Raw genomic sequence first — 23,085 nt, 5'->3', positions numbered from 1 at the left:
GATGCGCCTCGCCTTGCCTGAAATGTAGGTGAGAGCAGGCGGCTGCAGTGAGGGGAGGAGTGAAATAAGAGCAGTCAAGACGGACAGTTCTGAGCTCTGGAAGTAGAACAGATACAACGAGATCAAAGGCGGATATCGCGTTATTCTCACTCATATGCTGTGCTGCTGATAAGCATGATATAATTTCAGTTCTGTTGCTTTTATATGAATATAAATATGATGAACAAGACACTCAAAGTGCTTGCTATTTAATTCCATGCGAAAGGCGTATTTATCCTCCATTTTTATTTTAATTCAAACATGTATTTTAGATTTTTATAGAAAATATGACAACAATCACATATCTCACACAGAGATCGCACTGTCATAGTGTTTGGGAATATTCATGCACAATTTAAATACATAATAGCATGAAATCAGATTAAAATAATAAAACATTTTGTGTCGTCAGTCAGTCGTTTCCCATCATGCTTTTGGTCAGCGCAGACGGTGGAGAGCAACCGCGCGCGACTGCTCAATCCGACACAGCCGCCTCGCCGTCGCGAGAGTTTTTTGGCACACATCAGCATGACATCAGAACAAGGCGGACGTAACTCGGACACTTTTCTAACCGGCATGCATCTCGCGGTGATCACCGGTGATCGGTTCTGCGCAGATTTTGCTCATCTCAAACAAGCCTGAAAACATGGAGCGTTCATAATTCGCCGTTGCTAAGCAACCACGAGCCTTGCTCGCCTCGAGGACAAGAAGGTTTCAACTCACTGCAGCATGCTCAAACATGTATGGCTGTATAAATTCAATTAAGCTACTAGAGGTAGCATCAGTAGCATCCATTCAGGTTGTAACGGTATTTGACAGTTGAGAGAGACGGCTGCCTTCCCGCGAGTGGGCGTGGTTTCAGCGCCGACAGCGGACACGCCCCCAGCGTTTGAGAGCAGAGATTTTGATAACTTATTTTAGTTACTTGGCGTTTTTTTTTTATCATTTAAATTTGGCTGGGTGGTTAATAAGACATTTTTCTGTTGTGTGACAAACTCAGAACACATATTTTAATATCACTTTACACAGACTTTAAGTTTACAATACTTTACATACAGTACATTTAAAGGAAGATGTGAATAGTTTCTAGAAATAAAAATTCCAGAAATTAATTTTTAACTTTCTGTATTTGATTATTCTTTCTTACTAAGTTCTTAGAAAGTCCAGCCACTATCAATCACAACAATGTATATTACAGATGATTAAGCATATAAATCGACAGTGTGTTGTTTTACACACATGCACACAGACATTATTTCATAGTTGTGAGATGCATAAGAAATCTTTAGACACGTAACACAAACCATAATCCATAACAACAAAAGACAATACTTTATTTAACCTTTTCTGATAAGTGTGTGCTGCAAACGCGAGCATTTCTGACGTTTTATCTCGTTTAACCACAGCTGTAGTCGGTTTTTTGTCTGGGAGTGGAAGCAGGTATGCGTTAAAATTTCAAATTGTAGCCTGTACTACGTCGATTCTTGCATCCAACATCACAACAAGATGATATTTTAAGCTCCTCGAGTAGCCGAATCTGCCCTGGTTTGAATGGGCCTCCTCCAGTTCTCCCTTTGTTTTGCCTCCAGCTAGCGCGGTGACGGAATCGTGGCGTCGGCGCAAAAAGGGTCTATAATTGTGATATTCTCTGAAGCAGAATACGGAGGCAGAGGGATGCAGTTTATGCTTCTTTATTTTACAGATGCCTAACGCTGTAACCATGAGCTGGTATATGCTAAGACAACAACAACTCCTCTAACTCTGAGTGGCCAACTACCTGCTATATGAGAACGCCCTCTAGTGGTCACACTCCCAATTTACAGAATGCTTACTACTTCACTACATTCCCTTCCCCCTGATAACACTAGTCATTCAACAACTTGGTCATATATATATAAACAGCATTATAAGAACATTACAACCCCCTTTTTTTTTTTTCACAATTTATCACATAGCCTAAGCTCCATCCCAGTGAGTTCCAGGACGCATTCTTGCCCTGTGGCTGGAGAACTCACCACTACTCTAAGCAAAGTCTTTCAAGTAAGTGGGCAACTTCCTTGTTCTTGTAGACCTTCTGAGCTCAGGCTGCTCCTCTGCCTTTACAGTATCTGATACAGTGGCCTCTGATGTAATTCCAGTTGTCTGCTGTCCAACACTGTCCCCTGATGGTGCAGGACTAACTGGTTCAGTCAATGGCAACTCCTCCACGTCTTGCAAGGAAGTCTCCAACTCCACAGCTGTTCCAGCAGCCGCTACCACATGTTTGGTCCTCACCTGATCAATGTGTCGGCGCACTACTTGGCCATTACCAAGTTCGATGGTATATGACAGAGGCCCCGTCCTTTTCTGCACTTTTCCTGGAATCCAGGTAGGTCCTGTGCTGAAGTTCTTGGTATACACACCATCACACTCAATTGTCGCTCTTTCGCATGCTGGTCATGGTAACACTTCTGCTTCATTTGCTTGTCTTGTACTTGACTTCTGAAGTCAGGGTGAACGAGATCTAGGGTAGACCTCAGCTTACGTCCGTACAACAGCTCTGCAGGTGATTTTCCGGTAGTCGACTGAGGTGTAATTCAATAACTAAACAATGCTCTTGCTATCCGGGCTTCAATTGACTCTCCTGTGCTCTGTTTCATAAGGCTTTTAAATGTTTGCACCGCTCTTTCAGCCAGTCCATTTGAAGCCGCATGGTAAGGTGCTGTGGTTATGTGCTTGATGCCATTACGGCTCATGAATTCTTGAAACTCCTTACTGGTAAAGTAAGTGGCATTATCTGACACAACTATCTCTGGTAACCCATGCTGGCTGAAACTTTGTCTTAGGCACTGGATGGTGACAGCAGATGTAGCGTTATTCAAGGAATACGCCTCTATCCATTTAGAGTACGCATCCACCAGGATCAGGAACATTTTGCCTTGCCATGGACCCATGCTGGCTGAAACTTTGTCTTAGGCACTGGATGGTGACAGCAGATGTAGCGTTATTCAAGGAATACGCCTCTATCCATTTAGAGTACGCATCCACCAGGATCAGGAACATTTTGCCTTGCCATGGACCTGCATAATCAATATGGATCCTTCTCAATGGTAGCTTTGGAATCTCCCAAGGGTGTAAGGGTGCACAAGGAGGGGTGTTCCTGTTCTCCTGACATCTGGCACACACCTTTACCATTCCTTCCACAGCAGCATCCATCTGGGGCCACCACACATAACTCCGTGCCAACCCCTTCATCCTGGTTATGCCTGGGTGGCCACTGTGTAACTGACTGAGTATGGCTGCCCGGCCTTGGGGGGGAATCACCACGCGTGCACCCCATAATACACAACCTCCCTGGACACTGAGTTCGTCCTGCTTTTTAAGGTATGCTCCAAAAGCTGGATCCTCCAAACTCTTGGGCCATCCTCTAAGCACGTAATCTCTTACTCGTGCCGAAACAGGATCTGTATCAGTCCATTTCTTCACCTGCTCTGCTTTTATCAGGGACACATAATTTTCGTCCAGCAGCAGCACTCTCTCTTCCTCCGATGGGGTCTCCACTCCTTTTTCAGACAGTGGCAGCCGGCTCATCCCATCAGCATTTTGATGCTCATGGCCCGCTCGATACACAATAGTGTACTCATATCCCCCCAAAGTCACTGCCCATCTTTGAATACGTGGAGAAGCCATCTGAGGCACTTCTCTGAGTTCATTAAACAGTGAAATCAGGGGCTTGTGATCTGTCACAATGGTAAAAGGTCTGCCATACACATATGTGTGGAATTTCTTTCCCGAAAATGACAGCCAGACCCTCCTTGTCCAATTCAGAGTAATTCTTCTCTGCTGAATTTAATGTCCGTGATACAAATCCTATTGGTTTGTCTGTACCATCCTCCATCCTGTGGGACAGCACGGCCCCCACCCCATATGGGGAAGCATCACAAGCCAAGATAAGCGGTTTGGTAGGATCGTAGTGCACTAGTAAAGCAGACGACTGGAGCAGTTCTTTTGACTTCACAAAGGCTTCTTGCTGCTCACGCCCCCACGTCCACTTTGTTTCCTTCTTCAACAACCTGTGCAAGGGCGCCAGCACAGTGGACAGACTAGGCAGAAACCTATGATAGTAGTTCAGCAAGCCTAGATAAGCCTTCAGTTCACTCACCGACTGCGGAGTGGGGGCTTCTTGAATCGCTTGCACCTTTTCTGTGACCGGCTGCACACCTGCAGCACTGATTCGGTGGCCCAGGAAAATCACTTCCTCTCCCAGAAACTCACATTTGCTCCTTTTCAGTCTTAATCCACTGGTTTCTAGTCTCCTCAGAACCTCCTCCAGATTTCTCAGATGCTCCTCCTCATTTGTCCCGGTGACTAATATGTCATCCAGGTACACAGCGACGTGCTTCATATTTTGGAGAATTCCCTCCATGGTGCGTTGGAAAATGGCTGGACTTGATGCCATTCCAAAAGGGAGTCGGCAGTACGTGTACAGCCCCTTGTGTGTGTTAACTGTGACATATTTCTTGGCACTTTCATCCAGCATAATTTGCTGATACGCATGGCTCATGTCCAGTTTGGAAAATTTCTGGCCTCCAGCTAACTGAGCGAACAAATCTTCCACTTTTGGAATAGGATATTGTTCCACACTGGATGCCCTGTTCACAGTGAGTTTGAAATCTCCACAAATCCGAATAGAGCCATCTGGTTTCTTAACAGGCACTATGGGGGCTGCCCACTCTGCAAACTTATCTGGCTCAATTCGTCTGGGCTTATAGAATCGTGGTTGGGCCTCAGGGTTGACATGAATTTTAGCTGTGGTGCCTTTGAGCTGTCCCAGCTCTTCTTTAAACACATCTGCGTGTCTGTCCAGCACATCTGCTAACTTCCGTGTTGGCACTGTCTTTACTTGATTCACCAGCTGGGGCAACATCCTGAAGTCTTTCAGCCAGCCTCGCCCCAACAAGTTAGGCCCCTCTCCATCTACCACGACCATCGTCATTTCTTTTCTTACATTTTGGACTTCCGCTGTTACTGTGGCTTGACCCAGCACTTCCATCGTTTCCCCTGTGTAGGTCTTTAGTTTCAAACTGCAGGGTCTCCATTCTGGCATGTCCGTTTGTTTCCACAACTTAGAATATTGTTCTTTGCTGATGATTGTCACTACACAACCTGTGTCGACTTCAAAGTCCACTTCCATGCCATTTACTTTCACTATCTGCGTGATAGGGGCCACTTTAGGTTGGACTTGGGATACATTATATATTGTGTTAATATCCAGGGTGTCCTCCGTCTCGTTACTTTCCTTCTCTCTAACGAGATACGTCCTTCTACCTTTCTCTCCTCTTTGTCCTTTGAATGTAGCCTTTTGGCACCCCACAGCAGTTTGTTTTGCCTTGCATGCCCGTTTTATGTGTCCACGTTTTCCACATTTATGGCAGAGCTTGTTCAGAAACTTGCATTCCTCTGGCGCATGTTATCCTTTGCATCTGTAACACACAATGTCTTTTTGTCGCCCCTTTTTCTCAGCTGAGTACACTCTATGCACTGCTGTGGCTCCTTTAAGTGACTTCACATTTTGTCCTGTCTCCTCCATTAACAATCCTTGCAAATCTCTCACGTTCTTGTTCGCAGACTCCATTGCTTGGCAGATGGTAAGTGCCTTCTCAAATGTTAACTCCACTTCTGACAGCAGCCGTCTCTGCATTCGGTCGTCTTTCACTCCACAGACAAGTCTGTCCCGCAGCATTTGTGAAAGTGTGGGCCCGTACTCGCAGTGCTGTGCTAACTTTTTCAATTCTGCCACATAATCAGCAACAGTCTCGCCATCGTTCCATGTACGTGAGTTAAATTTAAATCTTTGAACAATTTCACTTGGTTTAGGATTGAAGTTAAAGTAGTGTGATCAAATACACAAAACCACAAACATAAGTGATTACACTGCAGAACAGGGGAACTTTAAATTAAGGAATTAGATACAACTTCGCTATTATTCTGCTTAACCGAAAATTAAGACCGAAGTGACGCTTCTATTAATAAACAAAGGCATATCCTGTGCTCGAGAGCCACCAAGTGGCAGAAAAAGACATAACTTTGAATTAACATCCTCTCTATCTGTGGAGAAACACATAGCTTATACTTGAGATCCTCTAGCGGTGAACTGAGACATTACAGATTAAACTATAACAGCCAAATACAAACTATCAAGTTTTGCACTGCTTCTAGGAACCTCACATCATATTTCTGTAGATTTGTGGATGATATTTTGTCTGCCTCTGTATGTAATGGTCTTAAGAGAGTGAGGGAAGCAGATGTAATGTGGACGAGGGTTGTGTGGAGTTGGGAACATGTTAGATCACTTTCCTTTTGATTAAAAAGGAAAACAGAAGTCTTTCTTTGATTTAAATGTTATGAAATTTAATGCTACAGTCAAAAACTAATAGGATCATTTTAATGTGTCAGTAAATTACCTTTTTAATGTATTTTAGACCCTAATTCAGACCATTGTTTGCTCTTTATTTTGTAGTGAATTGTGCTATATCTTAAAGGTTACAAACATTTGTTTTTGCAGATGTTGTGGCAGATGGAGGCACTGTAACCTCTAAATTTACAAAAGAAGTTAAATGTAAAACAAAGGCCCTTGGACGCTTCGGCGTCTGCTGTAATGGTCTCACACGAGTCACGAGAGCAGTCCTGACGTTGGGGGTTGGGAACTGCAGTGTCGGGGGAGGAGAACAGATCACATGACCTGAATGCGTCAGCACTGAGAGCCAATCCTGTTGGCTAGAGGGCCGCCTGATCTACATGTTTGCCTGTTTCTTGGCAGAAAAACATAAATTACACCAAATATATTGTTTAAAGGATCAGAAATGCATGTGAATACTGACACCTGTATGTTGCAGCACATCAAATGTGCTTGTATTGTCCTGGTAAATGACTAAATCATGGTTTAACCTCTCACCACCTTCGAGAAAGCATTCCCGGAGACACTGCTATATATAGCAGGCGTTTAGGCTACTTGTTCGTGCTTGCTTCGGCAGCACATATACTAAAATTGGAACGATACAGAGAAGATTAGCATGGCCCCTGCGCAAGGATGACACGCAAATTCGTGAAGCGTTCCTCATTTTTGAGCAATTTTTAATCGTTAAACATAATTAAGATTAAGCTGGATTTTTAAAAAGTGTTTTTGATGTACGTAGAAAGTGCCTAAAACATGCACGTATATCAAACTGTATATACGTGCATGTATGAATACAATTTAATTTGTTTTATGCAAAGAACATATCTAATAAGTGTTGTGATCTGTTATTAAGGATACTCCTAAGGTTACTAGTGCAGATATTTAAACATACATTTTTCAGTTAATATTTTTATTAATATTAGAATTATTTGAGAGAAATTGTGTGTATTGAATTAGTGTATCTCCATTTCTGGCTGATCAGCTATTACTAAACTTTACTTGAAATGTAAACATTAGTTTTCCCGAAACTGCAATGGTTTCATTGACTTGGTCGGCATTGCTGGGAACGCCCACAAAAACGTCATATCCGTTTACGCCGTGGGGGAAAACAAACCGTTCGAATTAATGTACGGAGACCTTGTTAGACGCTTGATCTTTACTTTTTCTTCTGATTTCGATTGATTTTTGCTTGGTGCAATGCTGAAAAGTTGCTGTGTGGCGTTCTGTACCTCTAATAAGTAAAAAATAAAAACCCTATCTGAAGATTTATATACTGAATAAACTGACGGAGGTAGCACATCTTGAGCGGGTAGCACACAACATCAGAACTCCGACAGCAGTTATGGATATACAACGTATGAAACATATCAAGCTTAATATTCATATTTATATGCACTCCAGATAGACTAGACTTCTTACCCTGCAATGACCTGTCATTAGTGCAGTTCTGATGGGCTTTACAGCAACCCTCCTTCACATCAAATAAATGTCACTAACTGATATTTTGTGATGTAAATTAAAACATTTATTTCATATTATTATATACAATCCCTTCCGAAAATTAACAATGCTATTACTATAGTAAATGTAGGCTAGGCTAACCGTGTTTTTTGGGCGTTTTTATTACCAGTTGTAGCCTATAACCAGCTTTACTACAAATACCATGGTTAAACTATGGTTAGTGTAGCAAAACATGTTTAATTTTCCCCCACGCTGACTCCGCCCACACAGCTATGACACGACACCGACCAAGTCAATTGGTTGACAACCACATGCTCCTCATAAACATGTACTGACTGATAAACGCCGAACTGAGAACATCATCGGAGCGCGTGAGAACTCACTAACCCGCTCTATTTCAATGCGGCTCTTTGCAAGTGAGTACTTATCCGGAGTAACTTATTTATATCACTAGCAAGGTTTGATAATGTCCCGCCAACTGCTTAACTTAAACTTAAGTAGTGTGATCAAATACACAAAACCACAAACATAAGTGATTACACTGCAGAACAGGGGAACTTTAAATTAAAGAATTAGATACAACTTCGCTATTATTCTGCTTAACCGAAAATTAAGACCGAAGTGAGGCTTCTATTAATAAACAAAGGCATATCCTGTGCTCGAGAGCCACCAAGTGGCAGAAAAAGACATAACTTTGAATTAACATCCTCTCTATCTGTGGAGAAACACATAGCTTATACTTGAGATCCTCTAGCGGTGAACTGAGACATTACAGATTAAACTATAACAGCCAAATACAAACTATCAAGTTTTGCACTGCTTCTAGGAACCTCACATCATATTTCTGTAGATTTGTGGATGATATTTTGTCTGCCTCTGTATGTAATGGTCTTAAGAGAGTGAGGGAAGCAGATGTAATGTGGACGAGGGTTGTGTGGAGTTGGGAACATGTTAGATCACTTTCCTTTTGATTAAAAAGGAAAACAGAAGTCTTTTTTTGATTTAAATGTTATGAAATTTAATGCTACAGTCAAAAACTAATAGGATCATTTTAATGTGTCAGTAAATTACCTTTTTAATGTATTTTAAGACTCTAATTCATTTTTTGCTCTTTATTTTGTAGTGAATTGTGCTATATCTTAAAGGTTACAAACATTTGTTTTTGCAGATGTTGTGGCAGATGGAGGCACTGTAACCTCTAAATTTACAAAAGAAGTTAAATGTAAAACAAAGGCCCTTGGACGCTTCGGCGTCTGCTGTAATGGTCTCACACGAGTCACGAGAGCAGTCCTGACGTTGGGGGTTGGGAACTGCAGTGTCGGGGGAGGAGAACAGATCACATGACCTGAATGCGTCAGCACTGAGAGCCAATCCTGTTGGCTAGAGGGCCGCCTGATCTACATGTTTGCCTGTTTCTTGGAGTAGCCCCAGAGAGCACCCTGGATGATGGGGCGGGGCGACACATTAAGGTGGGGTGACACGTGTTGCTCCACCCACCTTCAATTTCATTGGTTTATAAAACAGCAGAGCTTACTGGTGTAGTTGACGTTTGTGCATGAGCATTGTTTTATATACGTTTTTATGGCTCTTTGGCTGTACTACAGACATATTAAATGCTAACAACAGCGATTTTAGTTAGAATCAATTAACAAATGTGTGTTTTTTTTTTTTAAAAACCTATGACGAATTAGTTAGATTAAGTTCCTATCAAACGCTTGGTGGCGGCATCTCCGAGTACCAAGCACAAATTAAATTACTGGTTTTATGGCTCAATCCTTTAAAAAGAACCAGGAATCACTGTACTATATTAGGACTACTAATTTTAGATTTTTAGTAGTTATTATAGTCTTTAATAAATAAAAAAAATATTAATCACAGAGAAAGTCTCTTTTACTCATTAAAAGTGCTCATGTATCTATTGCACAGATTTACAGCTCTGAGTGATTTGATATTCGATAGTTATGCAGGTCTATATGGATACAATGATCGAAGTGTTAATAACTGAATCTAAATTCACCCCGTACACAGATTATAACACACACACACACACACAATGAGGGTGTGGATACATAAATAATTGGATTTTTAATATCTGATGTCACGGACACTTAGTTACTATAAGATAGGAACCTTTCAAAACTGTAAGAGAATCAATATAGGCTCAAATATTTTATTAAGATATAAACAAGGAAACATTGAGCTTGCCATGAAAACATTTTATTAGCACTTTATAACCTACAAGTTTGTGACGCATTGAGCAACTTTGGCCATAACTCATCTCTTTAAACAACAAAAAAACGGTTCTGCGTTAAAACATAAAATGAGCCGCTTATGTTCGTGTTTGGCCATCTCTAAAATAGCCTACAGTAAATCATCATAATTTGCGTATAAAATCCCAATTTAGTGCTGATCCGCAGCCTGCCGATCCTCAAGGAAATATGAATGAATCGCTATTCAGCCTGAAGAACCCGGAGGTGCTGTCATCAAGAGTTTATTTGTAATGACTTCATCTGACTAAAATGACCATGGTTACTAAACAGATAATAATTAAGATAGGCCTATGATTCTAGAGTTAGCACATAATATTTCTGTAATATGGCCAAATTAAATACAAAATCGTACACAAAGGAATGCGCATGCTCGGGTCTACACCAATAAGATTTGCCGTGTTATAAACCAATGGAATTGGGGGTGGGCGGAGCGACACGTGTCACCCCGCCCAAATGTGTCGCCCCGCCCCAATCGTCCAGACTGCACTCAGGAGTACTTGGTTTCTTGGCAGAAAAACATAAATTACACCAAATATATTGTTTAAAGGATCAGAAATGCATGTGAATACTGACACCTGTATGTTGCAGCACATCAAATGTGCTTGTATTGTCCTGGTAAATGACTAAATCATGGTTTAACCTCTCACCACCTTCGAGAAAGCATTCCCGGAGACACTGCTATATATAGCAGGCGTTTAGGCTACTTGTTTGTGCTTGCTTCGGCAGCACATATACTAAAATTGGAACGATACAGAGAAGATTAGCATGGCCCCTGCGCAAGGATGACACGCAAATTCGTGAAGCGTTCCTCATTTTTGAATAATTTTTAATCGTTAAACATAATTAAGATTAAGCTGGAATAAAAAAAAGTTATTTTGACGTACGTAGAATGTGCCTAAAACATGCACGTATGTGCAAACGTTTGTGAAACGACAGTGTGGAGGATGTAGCAGCACCCCACACAACACAGTCCAGGAGCCCCAGTTTACCCCCCTCTCGCAGTGTGAACTTTGCTGACTGTCTCTGAAAACACAAGAACACTATAAAAATTGTGTGTTAACAGAAAAGCAACAAAACACCCTTCAAACTAAGGACAACTTCATAAAATAAAAGTTCAGTTTTAGGCCACTGCAATGTGATGATTTGACACTAAGGAGCATTAAATAGAGAAATATAACTGACTGTCTTTTACTATTTCTTTAGATAGTACAGAATACAGAGCCGGCGGTTCATGTGAGAGGCCAGGAGCCCCTTACTGCCTCCATGCTGGCGGCTGCACCCTTAAAAGAGCAGAAACAACTCTTGGGTACGAGACGTGCACACACGATCACTTAAAGGTTTAAAGATGTGAGCAGCTTGAATCTTTTTATATCACCTGCATCCTAAACTTGAATGAACAATACTGCTCAGTAGAGGACGCTACTAGAATAGTACTGTTAACTGTTAATAAACGACTTTTCACTGTAGTACTGTAATATTTATCCAGTGAGAACAAATGAATTCATCCCTTTACAGTGAAGTACTGAAAAACTACAGTGTCGACACTTTACAGTGTCTATTTAGTGTAAAGTGGAAGATGGTACATAGATTGTGTGCTATTTTCCAAATCTTCTGAAGCCATATGATAACTGCGTCATAACATGAGTAAAATGAACAAACTGTTTGCATCCCATACAGGCGAGCGGCTGTATCCACTTATCCAGGCCTTGCATCCTACTCTTGCGGGAAAGATCACAGGCATGCTGCTGGAGATCGACAACTCTGAACTACTGCACATGCTTGAGTCTCCAGAGTCCCTGCACTCCAAGGTTCACCCGCTCAAAACATGTACTCAACATTTAGTCTCAAAGATCAGATTTTGTTTGATCATTGCGCTTTTCTGCACTGTTTAGGTTGAAGAGGCTGTAGCGGTGCTTCAGGCTCATCAAGCCAAGAAACTGTCGCCAAAGTGAGGGAGCTTTGTAAGGCAGGTAACTTACGTGCATTTTTATATCATAATATTTGGTCTTAATCATGCAAGGCCAATTAGTAGCGCATACAAATGTTGACCGATTTTTATTTCAATTTTACAGGCATGCACACTGAAGGTCTGTGAGGGTTGTTCCAGAGAACGGGGAAAAGAACACAGCACTTCAGAGTCATGCTATTTAATGCATGGTTTGCACACTGCAAATGTCCTTTTGCTGTCTACAGTGTTAAGTTTGTTCTGATTTTGTTCATAAAAACATTTAATTTCTGTGTGCAATAAAAATGATTCTGACTTAAATGGACATGCAAAAGAAGTTTCTGAGTGTCTTATTCTTATCACAGTGATTTTGAGTTTGTGGCAGGGACACATTTGCAAGAACTTTACATAGTTTTTTATTAAAATTAGCTTGAAGTTAATGAACACGTGTGAAATATTTGTCTGCTTTGCAGAGGTAAGGTACAACCTAAAATGTATAATCTAACAAACAAAGCTTTTAATTGAATAACAAAAGGTTTTTATATTTATTCATGTTTGTGCTAAATGCTGAAAAGAAGATTCTGGAATGGTCTTGTATGAATACAATTTAATTTGTTTTATGCAAAGAACATACAGTGGGGCAAAAAAGTATTTAGTCAGCCACCAATTGTGCAAGTTCTCCCACTTAAAAAGATGAGAGAGGCCTGTAATTTTCATCATAGGTATACCTCAACTATGAGAGACAAAATGGGGGAAAAAAATCCAGAAAATCACATTGTAGGATTTTTAAAGAATTAATTGGTAAATTCCTCGGTAAAATAAGTATTTGGTCACCTACAAACAAGCAAGATTTCTGGCTCTCACAGACCTGTAACTTCTTCTTTAAGAGGCTCCTCTGTCCTCCACTCGTTACCTGTATTAATGGCATCTGTTTGAACTTGTTATCAGTATAAAAGACACCTGTCCACAACCTCAAACAGTCCAACTCCAAACTCCGCCATGGCCGAGACCAAAGAGCTGTCAAAGGACACCAGAAACAAAACTGTAGACCTGCACCAGGCTGGGAAGACTGAATCTGCAATAGGTAAGCAGCTTGGTGTGAAGAAATCAACTGTGGGAGCAATTATTAGAAAATGGAAGACATACAAGACCACTGATAATCTCCCTCGATCTGGGGCTCCACGCAAGATCTCACCCCGTGGGTCACAAGAACTGTGAGCGAAAATCCCAGAACCACACGGGGGGACCTAGTGAATGACCTGCAGAGAGCTGGGACCAAAGTAACAAAGGCTACCATCAGTAACACACTGCACCGCCAGGGACTCAAATCCTGCAGTGCCAGACGTGTCCCCCTGCTTAAGCCAGTACATGTCCGGGCCCGTCTGAAGTTTGCTAGAGAGCATTTGGATGATCCAGAAGAGGATTGGGAGAATGTCATATGAAACCAAAATAGAACTTTTTGGTAAAAACTCAACTTGTCTTGTTTGGAGGAGAAAGAATGCTGAGTTGCATCCAAAGAACACCATACCTACTGTGAAGCATGGGGGTGGAAACATCATGCTTTGGGGCTGTTTTTCTGCAAAGGGACCAGGACGACTGATCCGTGTAAACGAAAGAATGAATGGGGCCATGCATCGTGAGATGTTGAGTGAAAACCTCCTTCCATCAGCAAGGGTATTGAAGATGAAACGTGGCTGGGTCTTTCAGCATGACAATGATCCCAAACACACCGCCCGGGCAACGAAGGAGTGGCTTCGTAAGAAGCATTTCAATGTCCTGGAGTGGTCTAGCCAGTCTCCAGATCTCAACCCCATCGAAAATCTTTGGAGGGAGTTGAAAGTCCGTGTTGCCCAGCGACAGCCCCAAAACATTACTGCTCTAGAGGAGATCTGCATGGAGGAATGGGCCAAAATGCCAGCAACAGTGTGTGAAAACCTTGTGAAGACTTACAGAAAACGTTTGACCACGTCAAACCCATTGACCCATTGTCAACAAAGGGTATATAACAAAGTATTGAGATTAAATTTTGTTATTGACCAAATACTTATTTTCCACCATAATTTGCAAATAAATTCTTTAAAAATCCTACAATGTGATTTTCTGGATTTTTTTTTTTTCTCATTTTGTCTCTCATAGTTGAGGTATACCTATGATGAAAATTACAGGCCTCTCTCATCTTTTTAAGTGGGAGAACTTGCACAATTTTTGCCCCACTGTATCTAATAAGTGTTGTGATCTGCTATTAACTTGAGATACTCCTAAGGTTACTAGTGCAGATATTTAAACATACATTTTTCAGGTAATATTTTTATTAATATTAGAATTATTTGAGAGAAATTGTGTGTGTATTGAATTAGTGTATCTCCATTTCTGGCTGATCAGCTATTAGTAAACTTTACTTGAAATGTAAACATTACAGTTCTTCACTACAATCGTTTTCGTAGCGAAAAAGTGGGATTACATAAAGATGTTGCAAATGTTTTGCGGATTTTTCATACAATTATTGCTGCTTTTTGAAGATTGAGACAATGTTTCAGACACCATAGTTTAATAGGCTGCTGAACAAAATTTTTCCCGAAACTGCAATGGTTTCATTGGTTGACAACCACATGCTCCTCATAAACATGTACTGACTGATAAACGCCGAACTGAGAACATCATCGGAGCGCGTGAGAACTCACTAACCCGCTCTATTTCAATGCGGCTCTTTGCAAGTGAGTACTTATCCGGAGTAACTTATTTATATCACTAGCAAGGTTTGATAATGTCCCGCCAACTGCTTAACTTAAACTTAAGTAGTGTGATCAAATACACAAAACCACAAACATAAGTGATTACACTGCAGAACAGGGGAACTTTAAATTAAAGAATTAGATACAACTTCGCTATTATTCTGCTTAACCGAAAATTAAGGCCGAAGTGACGCTTCTATTAATAAACAAAGGCATATCCTGTGCTCGAGAGCCACCAAGTGGCAGAAAAAGACATAACTTTGAATTAACATCCTCTCTATCTGTGGAGAAACACATAGCTTATACTTGAGATCCTCTAGCGGTGAACTGAGACATTACAGATTAAACTATAACAGCCAAATACAAACTATCAAGTTTTGCACTGCTTCTAGGAACCTCACATCATATTTCTGTAGATTTGTGGATGATATTTTGTCTGCCTCTGTATGTAATGGTCTTAAGAGAGTGAGGGAAGCAGATGTAATGTGGACGAGGGTTGTGTGGAGCTGGGAACATGTTAGATCACTTTCCTTTTGATTAAAAAGGAAAACAAAAGTCTTTCTTTGATTTAAATGTTATGAAATTTAATGCTACAGTCAAAAACTAATAGGATCATTTTAATGTGTCAGTAAATTACCTTTTTAATGTATTTTAGACCCCAATTCAGACCATTTTTTGCTCTTTATTTTGTAGTGAATTGTGCTATATCTTAAAGGTTACAAACATTTGTTTTTGCAGATGTTGTGGCAGATGGAGGCACTGTAACCTCTAAATTTACAAAAGAAGTTAAATGTAAAACAAAGGCCCTTGGACGCTTCGGCGTCTGCTGTAATGGTCTCACACGAGTCACGAGAGCAGTCCTGACGTTGGGGGTTGGGAACTGCAGTGTCGGGGGAGGAGAACAGATCACATGACCTGAATGCGTCAGCACTGAGAGCCAATCCTGTTGGCTAGAGGGCCGCCTGATCTACATGCTTGCCTGTTTCTTGGCAGAAAAACATAAATTACACCAAATATATTGTTTAAAGGATCAGAAATGCATGTGAATACTGACACCTGTATGTTGCAGCACATCAAATGTGCTTGTATTGTCCTGGTAAATGACTAAATCATGGTTTAACCTCTCACCACCTTCGAGAAAGCATTCCCGGAGACACTGCTATATATAGCAGGCGTTTAGGCTACTTGTTCGTGCTTGCTTCGGCAGCACATATACTAAAATTGGAACGATACAGAGAAGATTAGCATGGCCCCTGCGCAAGGATGACACGCAAATTCGTGAAGCGTTCCTCATTTTTGAATAATTTTTAATCGTTAAACATAATTAAGATTAAGCTGAAATAAAAAAAAGTTATTTTGACGTACGTAGAATGTGCCTAAAACATGCACGTATATCAAACTTTGTGAAACGACAGTGTGGAGGATGTAGCAGCACCCCACACAACACAGTCCAGGAGCCCCAGTTTACCCCCCTCTCGCAGTGTGAACTTTGCTGACTGTCTCTGAAAATACAAGAACATTATAAAAATTATGTGTTAACAGAAAAGCAACAAAACACCCTTCAAACTAAGGACAACTTCATAAAATAAAAGTTCAGTTTTAGGCCACTGCAATGTGATGATTTGACACTAAGGAGCATTAAATAGAGAAATATAACTGACTGTCTTTTACTATTTCTTTAGATAGTACAGAATACAGAGCCGGCGGTTCATGTGAGAGGCCAGGAGCCCCTTACTGCCTCCATGCTGGCGGCTGCACCATTAAAAGAGCAGAAACAACTCTTGGGTACAGGATGTGCACACAATCGGTTAAAGGTTAAAGGTCAAAGATATGTGCATAATCATTTATAGTAGGCTACCTGAAAGTTAAATCAGTGATGGTAACTTGAATTAACAATACTGTTCAGTAGAGGGCGCTACTAGAAAAATACAGTTAACTATGAATTAACTACTTTCCACTGTAGTACTGTAATATTTATTTATCCAGTGAAAACTAATACACACATCCAAGCCCGTAGGCAGGGGGGGTTCGGGTTGTTCGAATGAACCCCCCCTCACTGCCAAAGGTCCAGAATTTAAGTTGTTTTTTTTTTTTTTCATGTGATTATTGTCATCATTGTTTTAATCAATGCTTGTGACAAATATTCCGGGTTGCTGTTTCAAATTAATATGATAGCTGGACATATGTGTGTGTGCCGCGCGTGCAGTTCAGAGAGAGTTCTCGCAATACACTTTTCAAAGCAACGGTGAAGAAGCATCTGAATGATGGGGGTAGGGGTTATATATATATATATATATATATATATATATATATATATATATATATATATATATATATTTTAATTAAAAGGATTTCTATATTTTATCCACTCAATAGTCTACAATATAATAGCCATATAAACGTAGCGTGATTATAATAATAAAACATAGTGGGATATTCAGTGATATTGGCTGTGCAATATCGACTTTTGTGATTGGCCAATACCGGCAGACTGGAGCCAATGGAAATGCTTCTCCTTCGGTGCGCGTCTTATTCCTCTGAGAACTTCAAAGCAGACCGCTTGAGGTAAATTATCTGGAAGAATACAGAGGTAAAAATTCAAAATGTGGAGGTTTGTTTTATAACATATGATAGACTGACAGTTAAGTAACACAACTAAGGGATCTGTTCAACTGAATATTATCACGATTTCAAATGTTACATTGCATTTATAGTTTAATAAACAAGTAGCCTAATATGTAGTCACTTACCATTTAGACGCAATATTGATGTTTTTGTTCTATTTCACCAACGAAAAAAGTTACAGAAGAAAAGCAACACTCAGCATGGTGTTTTGTTATTGAATGATTCATCAATTTGAACGAATTGTTTTAATGAATGACTCAATGATTAATTTATTAAGACGGTCACTTGCCGCCACCTATTGGCGGTTTAGTTTCATGATTAAAAGTAGGCTATGGTCGTTGTCGTTGTTGTTGTTGTTTTTACATTTGTTTAAACATCAATCTCATAAATTATTTATTACAGTTGTAATCTTGCAGTGCAAATTATTTAATTTGATTGATAACAGCCCTTATTATTAAAACTGAATTTGATCAAATGTAAGAATTTGACATGAAAGATAAAGCTTAAAAAAATAAAGTAGCCTAGAAATAAATAATTTTTATGTAATTTTTAAATAATTAGAATGATGTACCAACTGGGGTTCCTTATGGTTTACAGCATTAGTTGAGAGATATTTTTTTCTTTGAAGAAATTTGCTATGTACTGTACCTGATAGGCCACAACTTAATCAATATTGAATCAAATTGTGTCAATAAATGTTTTCTTTTTATTTCTTTTTTAAATAAATGTATTGAAGCAAAATGTTTCTTGTCAGAATGCACCAAAATGCTTCATTTGGTTAAAATCATAAACATAGTCTCATGGGGGACAATGCCCCAGACACCCCTACAACAAATTACTTCGTAAACATGTCACCTTTTTGACATGGCAGTCAACCTGGATGAAGCTGTGAACATATTCTCCAAATTGCACCCAAGAAGATTGGAACTGACAAGTGTACTAAATCCATAAGTGTCAAGACAAATACAGCAACAAGCAAAGAGGCATTGACAGAGAGTCAAGAAATGATGATGAGAAGAATTATTATTAATATTTCAGTAAAGTTCATTAAATCTATTCTGTTGTTAGTGTGGTCTTTAAACTTATGAACTGTGTATGAACTGACAAAAGTGTTACATGAGGAAGCAATTTGACAACAATGCAGTAAATATTTTAGGTGCATCAAAAAGCGTGCTCGTTAAGATACCAGCAGACAAGCTAATCCAGCACAAATTAGTGCATAAAAGGTCTCCAAAATAAAGTATTTGAACCTCATAATTAAATACAAAAGGAGGAGAAAAACTGCAAAAAGGTCCACTTTTTGAAAAAAAGACCCCCCTTCAATAGGCTGGCTACGGACCTGACATCCCATTTAGATCAATGCTGCTGAAAAAAATACAGTGCTGACACTTGACAGTGTCTGACTATTTAGCATAAGTGGCAGCAGATTGCCCCTCTCAAAGGCACACCTGCTCAAAACAATCACTCAAGACCAGAAAAGATTCTGTCTCAAAGATCAGTTTTTGTTCAATCATTGATCGATTATTCAATCATGGTCTGTGAAGGTTGTTCCAAAGAACTGGGGAAAAGAAAACCGTTGAAAACAGCACTTCAGAGTCATGCCATTTAATGCATGATTTGCAAATATGGCCTATTGCTCTTCACACAGTGTTAAGTTGGTTCTGATTTTGTTTATTTAAAATGAAAAATAGAAAGAAAGGAAGATGACAAAAAGGCTAAAAATATGTTTTGAAATTTTGTGTGCAATAAACAATATCCTGGTTTAATGGATGTGTTAAATAAATTTTGGAGTGTCTTATTCTTATTTTGCAGAGCAAAACCACAACTTGAATAGTATCCAACAAACAAAGCTTTTATTGGTAAAAACTTTTTTATATTTATTCATATTTGTGCTGAATGCTGGAAAGAATGGTTTTAAAGAATGAATACAATTCAACAATATTAATTTGATAGATAATGGTTTAGTTTTTTTTTAGATATTTTAGTAGGAAATATCTACTGAATTAAATTGAATGTTGTGGTCTGATATTAACATGAGATACTCCTAAGGCTACTACTGCAGATATTCCAACACAAACTATAACGTTTCTTATTAATATTAGAGTTAAATGTGAAAAAAAAAAAAAAAAAACATTGTAGGCCTATATTAATTATTTAGTGTATCTCCTTTTTGGCTAATCAAGATTATTAGCAAACTTGAAATGTAAACATAACAGTTCTTTACTACAATTGTTTTTGTAGAGAAATAAGTGGTATTACATACATATGTTACAAAAATTATACAGAATTTTTTTCAAACAGCTATCATTTCATTGGCTGCTGAATAAGATGTTTCCCGAAACCACCATGGTTTCATTGGTTGAAAATCACTAATCTCCTAATTATTGACAGAAGCGCCAAAAGGAGACTGAACTACACCGGAGCTTCCGAGAACGAGGCAGGCCTAAAAGCCTGCTCTGCTTTTAATACGGCTCTATACAAGCGAGCACTTTTACACAGAACGCGGTTTTAAGAGAGACAGGGCAGTAGAATGAAAAAACGATGGTCGCATTTTGTCAAAGTTGCACCAGGGGCGGATCTAGAAAATATTTTTTAGGGTGGCAAAGGGGTGGCATGGGGTCTGTGAGGGGTGGCAACACCAAAGCAAGCATGCATAGTTTTTTGGGATTTATTGTCTGACGTGCACAGTTGTGTTCACAAATATTGCATTACCATTAAGTAATAATCTATACTGTTTAAAATGAAAAATAAATAACAACATTTCAATAGCCATCATGGCACCAAGTCAATACACAATATAAAAAACTTCAAGAGGTTATAAATGTTTCTGAGCTTGTATCATTAAAGAAGACATTCTGTTATTACCAGAGGTGGGGATGTCTGTAATCACCCAGAACACTATCAATAGTCTAGCAACACCCCAGCAACTGCATAGCAAAAGCCTAGCAACCATCCAGAATATCCTAGCAACACTTTAGCAAACATCTAGAACATCTAACTGACCAAACTATTTATGTTTCTTAAACAAGACTTTAAGACAAGCCAGCATAAATTTGTCTTTCAAACTTTTCAATCTAGTTATTACAGGTATTCTTCAATACAATTCAAATACACAGATGACTTTCCTGCCCAGTGAACACTCATGAGATCAATAACACTTAACAAAAAACATAGACTCAATGTCTATTACAGTATACAACATAAATTAAATTACAGATAATAATAATAATTCAGCAATGAACTTTTGGGAACAGATCATTTTCATTTTACTACTGTAAAGTAATCTTGCAGTAGATGAAAAACACTAGAAAAGTTAAAATACCAAAGAACTGTATATGAACTTGGTATGCACCACAATACAGTACAGTACAAAATTAATTTAAAAAAAAAGGAAATTCAGCATCCTCTGCACATTTGGTCAAATTTGATTACAGTATACAGTAGTTTCCTGGTCTCCTGACACAAGACTATATAGGCAGTCATTTCACAGTTCTGCAAACATGCAGTACACATAAAAATGGTTACAAATAAAATTTGACAGTCACATGTTTGAAGGTGTAACATGTGCTACAGTTTACTGTACATATAGAAGAGTGAAATTTCCATCATCTAATGTACTGGTACTGTACTGTAATTATACTGAATGTGTAAAACCCATGTATATTATTCGTTCAGCTCTCTCCTCTCTCCGTTGTTAGGATGCAGAGATTCTGATTGGTGTCATCAGTTTTGCTACCTAATGTTTAACTTACTCATTGTTAAACTTTTTGAGAAATGTGTTTTGAGAAATTAATTAATGGTTTGGGAAAATGGGCCAACTAAAATCAGTTATATTATATTAACAATAGAGAAAACTGCAATACAAGATTCTTACCTAACTCTGCAATTAGTTTTCATCTTCTTATTGATTTCATGTTATTGTTTCATATGGCAGAAAGGCCTCTTTATCCATGATGAAAGTGGCGCGAGCGGTCGGAGAATCGATCACCAAACAATTACTGAATCTCAGACATATATGGACGGGATTAGATTTCTCAGAGGACTTCTGAATAAACCGAGGAGCAGTTTCTGATTCACGAACACATGTAAAAACAATTCGTTAGTGAAAAGGCTGCGCTTTGTATTTTTGACTCAAAAAGAATCGGTTCATAAGAGTCATTTATTAATGAAGCCGACTGCACTGGGCGCTGCGTGCGCGTGCAACCATCGTGCAACCACCGTGCTGTCATCGCCGCGGCTGACAAGTAGCACGTGATACACTGCTTACATTTATATTTTATTCTATGATAATTCTGGGGTGGCACAGCTTTTTCTTAGGGTGGCAGTTGCCACCACTGCCACCCCGGTAGATCTGCCCCAGAGTTGAATAAAGTTGTTGTTTTTTTATAAGCTTGACAATGCGCGAGACACGAGCGCAACAATCAAAGACGTCTGTCTAACGAAGAAATTTAATTTCACGAGAAGGCTAACGAAGAAGAAGAGCCTTTCTTACCCCAAAATTTTGACGCAGTAAATGCAAGGTTGGTGTTTGTCGAGTTCGTTGCATCAGTTGTCCGCTGGCATAAAGTTGGTTTGACGTTGGACGTTCAATAATCGCATATTTAGGGACCGTCTCTAAAGTTACATGCGATATTGGTATACATTTTTCTAACTTCAATAGCATTCGAGGAGAATGACTTACAGTCATAAAAACAACTGTAAACTGTACATCTATATGTCAACTATAATGCAAACCTTTTACATTTTTGATATTTATTAAAATAAACTAAATCATATGTAAAAAAATTTATTTTTCAGGCCTCAAACGCAAATTTAAAGCTCAATAGCATTTGAGGAGAATGACTTACAGTCATAAAATAAACTGTAAACTGTTCATCTAGATGTCAACTATAATGCACCTTTTACATTTTTGATATTTATTAAAATAAACTGTAAGTTATATGTAAAAAAATTCTATTTTTCAGTACCGAATGGCCTCAAACGCAAATTTAAAGGTCAATAGCATTTGAGGAGAATAATTTAGTCATAAAACAAACTGTACACTGTTCATCTAGGTGTCAACTGTAATGCACATCATTTAACTTCATGTAAAATCAATAACAGTTTCATATTCTTTAACTGTAAAATATTTTATTAATGTATTAGTGTTTTTGTTTTTTTCTTCAGTAATGCATTGTAAAACATTAGAATGTTTACTGTTTTACTAAAATTGACTGTATTTGATTTGGTTCACTTTTTTTGTCACTGTAAAACTACATTGTGCCTCATTCATTCATTCATATATGGCGAAATTGTAAAATTAATGTATTTCAGTTCCATTAAACAACAATGAAAAAACAACAAGAATGACAACTGTGATACTTCATAACTTTTATTGTTCAATTATTATTTTTTCAATAATATTTTCATATTTCCCTGGACCACCACCAACCCCTAGACCACCACCAATACCTTGAATTTTACATAAAATAACTATAATACATTATTTATATAGGAATTTTAAATTATTTACATAGGCAGCACTTCCAATCCCTCTTATGCCAGTAAGTTAATATAAAATGTTTGCAGATTTATTAC

At 38.9% G+C, this 23,085-nt stretch overlaps 1 protein-coding gene, 1 long non-coding RNA gene and 3 other non-coding genes across 10 annotated transcripts; 4 read left to right on the top strand and 1 right to left on the bottom strand.

Annotated features, from left to right (window-relative positions):
- Positions 1 to 392: 392 nt before the first annotated feature.
- On the top strand, positions 393 to 12,542 carry LOC131545994 (embryonic polyadenylate-binding protein B-like). Of its 6 annotated transcripts, XM_058785257.1 has the most exons (6): positions 1,211 to 2,079; positions 2,178 to 2,407; positions 11,410 to 11,512; positions 11,884 to 12,014; positions 12,099 to 12,176; positions 12,279 to 12,539. In XM_058785257.1, the coding sequence occupies exons 2-5, from the start codon at positions 2,321 to 2,323 to the stop codon at positions 12,156 to 12,158; spliced, it is 381 nt and encodes a 126-aa protein (XP_058641240.1). In that variant the 5' UTR covers positions 1,211 to 2,079; positions 2,178 to 2,320; the 3' UTR covers positions 12,159 to 12,176; positions 12,279 to 12,539. The 6 variants fall into 6 exon arrangements, 4 of the variants coding, with proteins under 4 accessions (XP_058641241.1, XP_058641240.1, XP_058641239.1 ...); XM_058785258.1 differs by lacking the exons at positions 1,211 to 2,079; positions 2,178 to 2,407 and adding an exon at positions 393 to 780 and having other exon boundaries at positions 12,279 to 12,538; XM_058785256.1 differs by having other exon boundaries at positions 1,211 to 2,407.
- LOC131546393 (U6 spliceosomal RNA) lies at positions 7,037 to 7,143 on the top strand. The gene has a single exon (XR_009272681.1). It is a non-coding gene; the product is annotated as a U6 spliceosomal RNA (small nuclear RNA).
- Positions 10,917 to 11,023, top strand: LOC131546392 (U6 spliceosomal RNA). Its single transcript, XR_009272680.1, has one exon. It is a non-coding gene; the product is annotated as a U6 spliceosomal RNA (small nuclear RNA).
- Positions 12,543 to 16,074: 3,532 nt separating the features above from the next.
- LOC131546391 (U6 spliceosomal RNA) lies at positions 16,075 to 16,181 on the top strand. The gene has a single exon (XR_009272679.1). It is a non-coding gene; the product is annotated as a U6 spliceosomal RNA (small nuclear RNA).
- A 139-nt stretch (positions 16,182 to 16,320) lies between these two features.
- Positions 16,321 to 22,075, bottom strand: LOC131545996 (uncharacterized). The gene is made up of 3 exons (XR_009272564.1): positions 22,001 to 22,075; positions 17,368 to 17,457; positions 16,321 to 16,385 (listed from the first exon to the last, which is right to left on the bottom strand). It is a non-coding gene; the product is annotated as an uncharacterized LOC131545996 (long non-coding RNA).
- Between the last annotated feature and the right edge of the window lie 1,010 nt (positions 22,076 to 23,085).

Source organism: Onychostoma macrolepis, chromosome 08, assembly GCF_012432095.1.
Source record: "Onychostoma macrolepis isolate SWU-2019 chromosome 08, ASM1243209v1, whole genome shotgun sequence".
NCBI classification, from domain to species: Eukaryota; Metazoa; Chordata; class Actinopteri; order Cypriniformes; family Cyprinidae; genus Onychostoma; species Onychostoma macrolepis.
Note: the sequence above shows the minus strand (reverse complement) of the source record. Positions and strands in the feature narration are given on the sequence as shown.

Excerpts from the sequence above, each read along its gene's own strand:
- LOC131545994 (XM_058785255.1), top strand. The coding sequence starts at position 5,514 with ATGTCTTTTTGTCGCCCCTTTTTCTCAGCTGAGTACACTCTATGCACT. Across the intron at positions 11,513-11,883 it reads AGAGCAGAAACAACTCTTGG|GCGAGCGGCTGTATCCACTT; the intron begins GTACGAGACGTG and ends CATCCCATACAG. Across the intron at positions 12,015-12,098 it reads CAGAGTCCCTGCACTCCAAG|GTTGAAGAGGCTGTAGCGGT; the intron begins GTTCACCCGCTC and ends TGCACTGTTTAG.